The sequence below is a fragment of the Lipotes vexillifer genome, unplaced genomic scaffold (assembly GCF_000442215.2).
Source record: "Lipotes vexillifer unplaced genomic scaffold, Lipotes_vexillifer_v1.1 scaffold71, whole genome shotgun sequence".
Lineage (NCBI taxonomy): Eukaryota > Metazoa > Chordata > Mammalia > Artiodactyla > Lipotidae > Lipotes > Lipotes vexillifer.
The window spans coordinates 7,241,100-7,243,647 of NW_006793703.1; the positions used below are offsets into that span (position 1 = coordinate 7,241,100).

The 2,548-nt window shown below is 38.6% G+C and overlaps 1 protein-coding gene across 1 annotated transcript in view; it reads left to right on the forward strand.

The window, feature by feature from the left end:
- AGK (acylglycerol kinase) overlaps positions 1-2,548 on the forward strand; it is an 88,526-nt gene that overhangs the window by 34,770 nt on the left and 51,208 nt on the right. The window contains exon 4 of the mRNA XM_007466626.1: positions 1,457-1,536. Within this exon, the coding sequence (XP_007466688.1) occupies positions 1,457-1,536 (80 nt within the window). The remainder of the gene's footprint in view (positions 1-1,456; positions 1,537-2,548) is intronic.

The window sequence follows — 2,548 nt, forward strand, 5'->3', positions numbered from 1 at the left end:
CCTGCATCGGCAGGCGGACTCTCAACCACTGCGCCACCAGGGAAGCCCGATTTTTTTTTTTTCAATCTCACATAAACTCACCTCATTGTAGTCTCATGTAAACCTGAGACATGAGTTGCAGGTAGATAAGACTTCTAGAGGCTAAAAACCCAGGACCAGGAGGAATAATCTAGAACTGTAGATCTGGCATCTGGCAGGTTAATTAAATCATTTCTGGCCAAATTCCAGAAATAATATGGATAGAAAAAGAACAAATTACAATATTTAGAGATTTGGCAGCAAAATGTTAAGATCTAACTCAGTAAGAGTGAAAACAGAGTAGTAATTATAACGTACACAGAAACTTTTTACAAAGAAATAGTATGTCTTTCTGAAGTATTCAGAAATAGAAGTTTATCTTTTTTAAAGCAAGAAATAGACAGCGGTGACAAAGGATCTCCAGTGGGCTGTCAGGGAGGTGGTAGAGTTGGGGTCAGTTACTTAATAAAAATCTTGGCATAACTTCCATTTTTCTCCTATCTTTACTTTGTGCTTCTGTACTTAATTCTACCTTCTTGGCTCAGACCTACTTCCCACCATCTAAGACTCACAATTTTGCCCTCTTTGGGGTTTTCCTATTCTCATTCCTTTTATTGACCACCATCTCCTCCCATTACTTCCCATTTTCACTCCTCGCATCTAGTCCTCTGGGTGTCTTAACTCTGCCTCATCATTTCTTAGCTCTTTAGAGCTGATAGAGTAGAAGTTTGGAGTTAGATTCCTATAAATTCTAGGCTTGTAAGTTATTAACACTTTGACTTTGACTGACTTAATCTTTCTGAATCTTGGCTTTCTCATCTATAAACATGGGAATATTTAATACCTCCTTGGTTTCTAAGAACTAAGCGTTAATATGTGTGGAAGTGGCAAATACTAGGTGCTCAGTAAATATTAATTACATTTCTTTTCCTGTACCAGTTGATGCTACTTATGAAGGTTGCAAAGAAAGGAGGAAAATAGAGTATCAGATTTATTTTTTATGTGTATAAAGATACGAAGATTAACTGGTAACATGATTCTTCATGAATAAGCTTTAGTAATAAGTTAAAAGAGAAAAAGGTTATATTCTGAAAACTAAAGACAAATTAAACTTCTCTTGTGACAGACTACGGACTTACTGGTTGTAATAAACCTAGTCATATCTTACAGAGAAAAGAAAAGTTACTTACCTTTAGTAGGTGAGTGAAGCAGGGCGTTTTATTACAATATAAAGTTCAGCTTATTTTCATTAAATAAAGGTGCACTTTTATTGTTGTTTATGGTGGGGTTGTCAACATGAAATCCGGAAAGAACATTTGTTTCCGCAGGGTAGACACCGTATCTGCCAGAAGTAAATTCTTTTGGAATGAAAGAATATCTGTGCTCACTAACTGATTAGAAGGACATTTACTGAAAACTTGTCTTTGTTCCTTTTTAGGTGTTTGGCAGCCAACTTATTCCTCCCAATGCACAAGTGAAGAAGGCAACCGTCTTTCTCAATCCTGCCGCTTGCAAAGGGTAGTTCAGTTTGTGATTTGTTACAGATTTGGTTTTTCTAAGGGGAAAAGAGTCACCGAATACTAGGCAGATGGTTGGATTGTGTGGAATTGGAGCTACTAGGTTCAGTACCCTTGTAGCAATGAGATTCAATTGTAATGTAGAAATCACGGTTAATCAGATATAACTGTAAAGCTAACTGATGCCTAGCTAACTGGTCTAATTGAAGTTTAATAATTATCCCAGAATTAACCCTCTCAAATCGGTCTTATCTGCTTGGTGGTAGCCCCCTTGGGAACAACGTCTGCTGCTGTGATGTAAATTATGAGTCCATCTCTGTTACAGGATGTTCAGAGATTGCCGAAAGCACTGTGGCCTTGTGAGGTCAGAAACATTGTTTCCCAAAGTGGTGAATGTAGAGTTAGGTCTTGGAGGTCAGTCAAGGGAGAACACTCAGTGTTCCCGACTGACAAAATGGCCCATGGGGCGGGCGCCCACAGACAGGAGTGCCGACTAATGTCCTTTGCTGTGTCACCGGAAACTCTGTAAACTGGTCTGGTTGGCCTCGAGGGGTCATGTGAGGCAACTGTGAGAATTAAGATGTGAAGAATAGTTGGGACCTTGGTTGACAGTCATGTGTCCATGTTCATTTATTGTAACAAATGTACCACACTGGTGCAGGATATTGAAAGTGAGGGAGGTTTTTTTGTGTGTGTGTGCATGTGTGTAGGGGAGCAGGGGGTATGTGAGAACTCTCTGTATTGTCCACTTCTTTTTACTGCGAACCTAACAACTGCTCTAAAAAATAGTCTATTAATTTTGAAAAGTACCGTAAGCAAAATAAAAACTTTTTTTTTTTTTTTTTTTTACATTGCTAGTTAGATACAACTCTCAGTTGGAAAGGTAAATAAGACTTTTGGTGGCTTTTAGAAGAAATCAGTTAAAATTTAAAATTATTTTTTAAAAATAGTAAGAATTGGGGCTTCCCTGGTGGCGCAGTGGTTGAGAGTCCGCCTGCCGATGCAGGGGACAC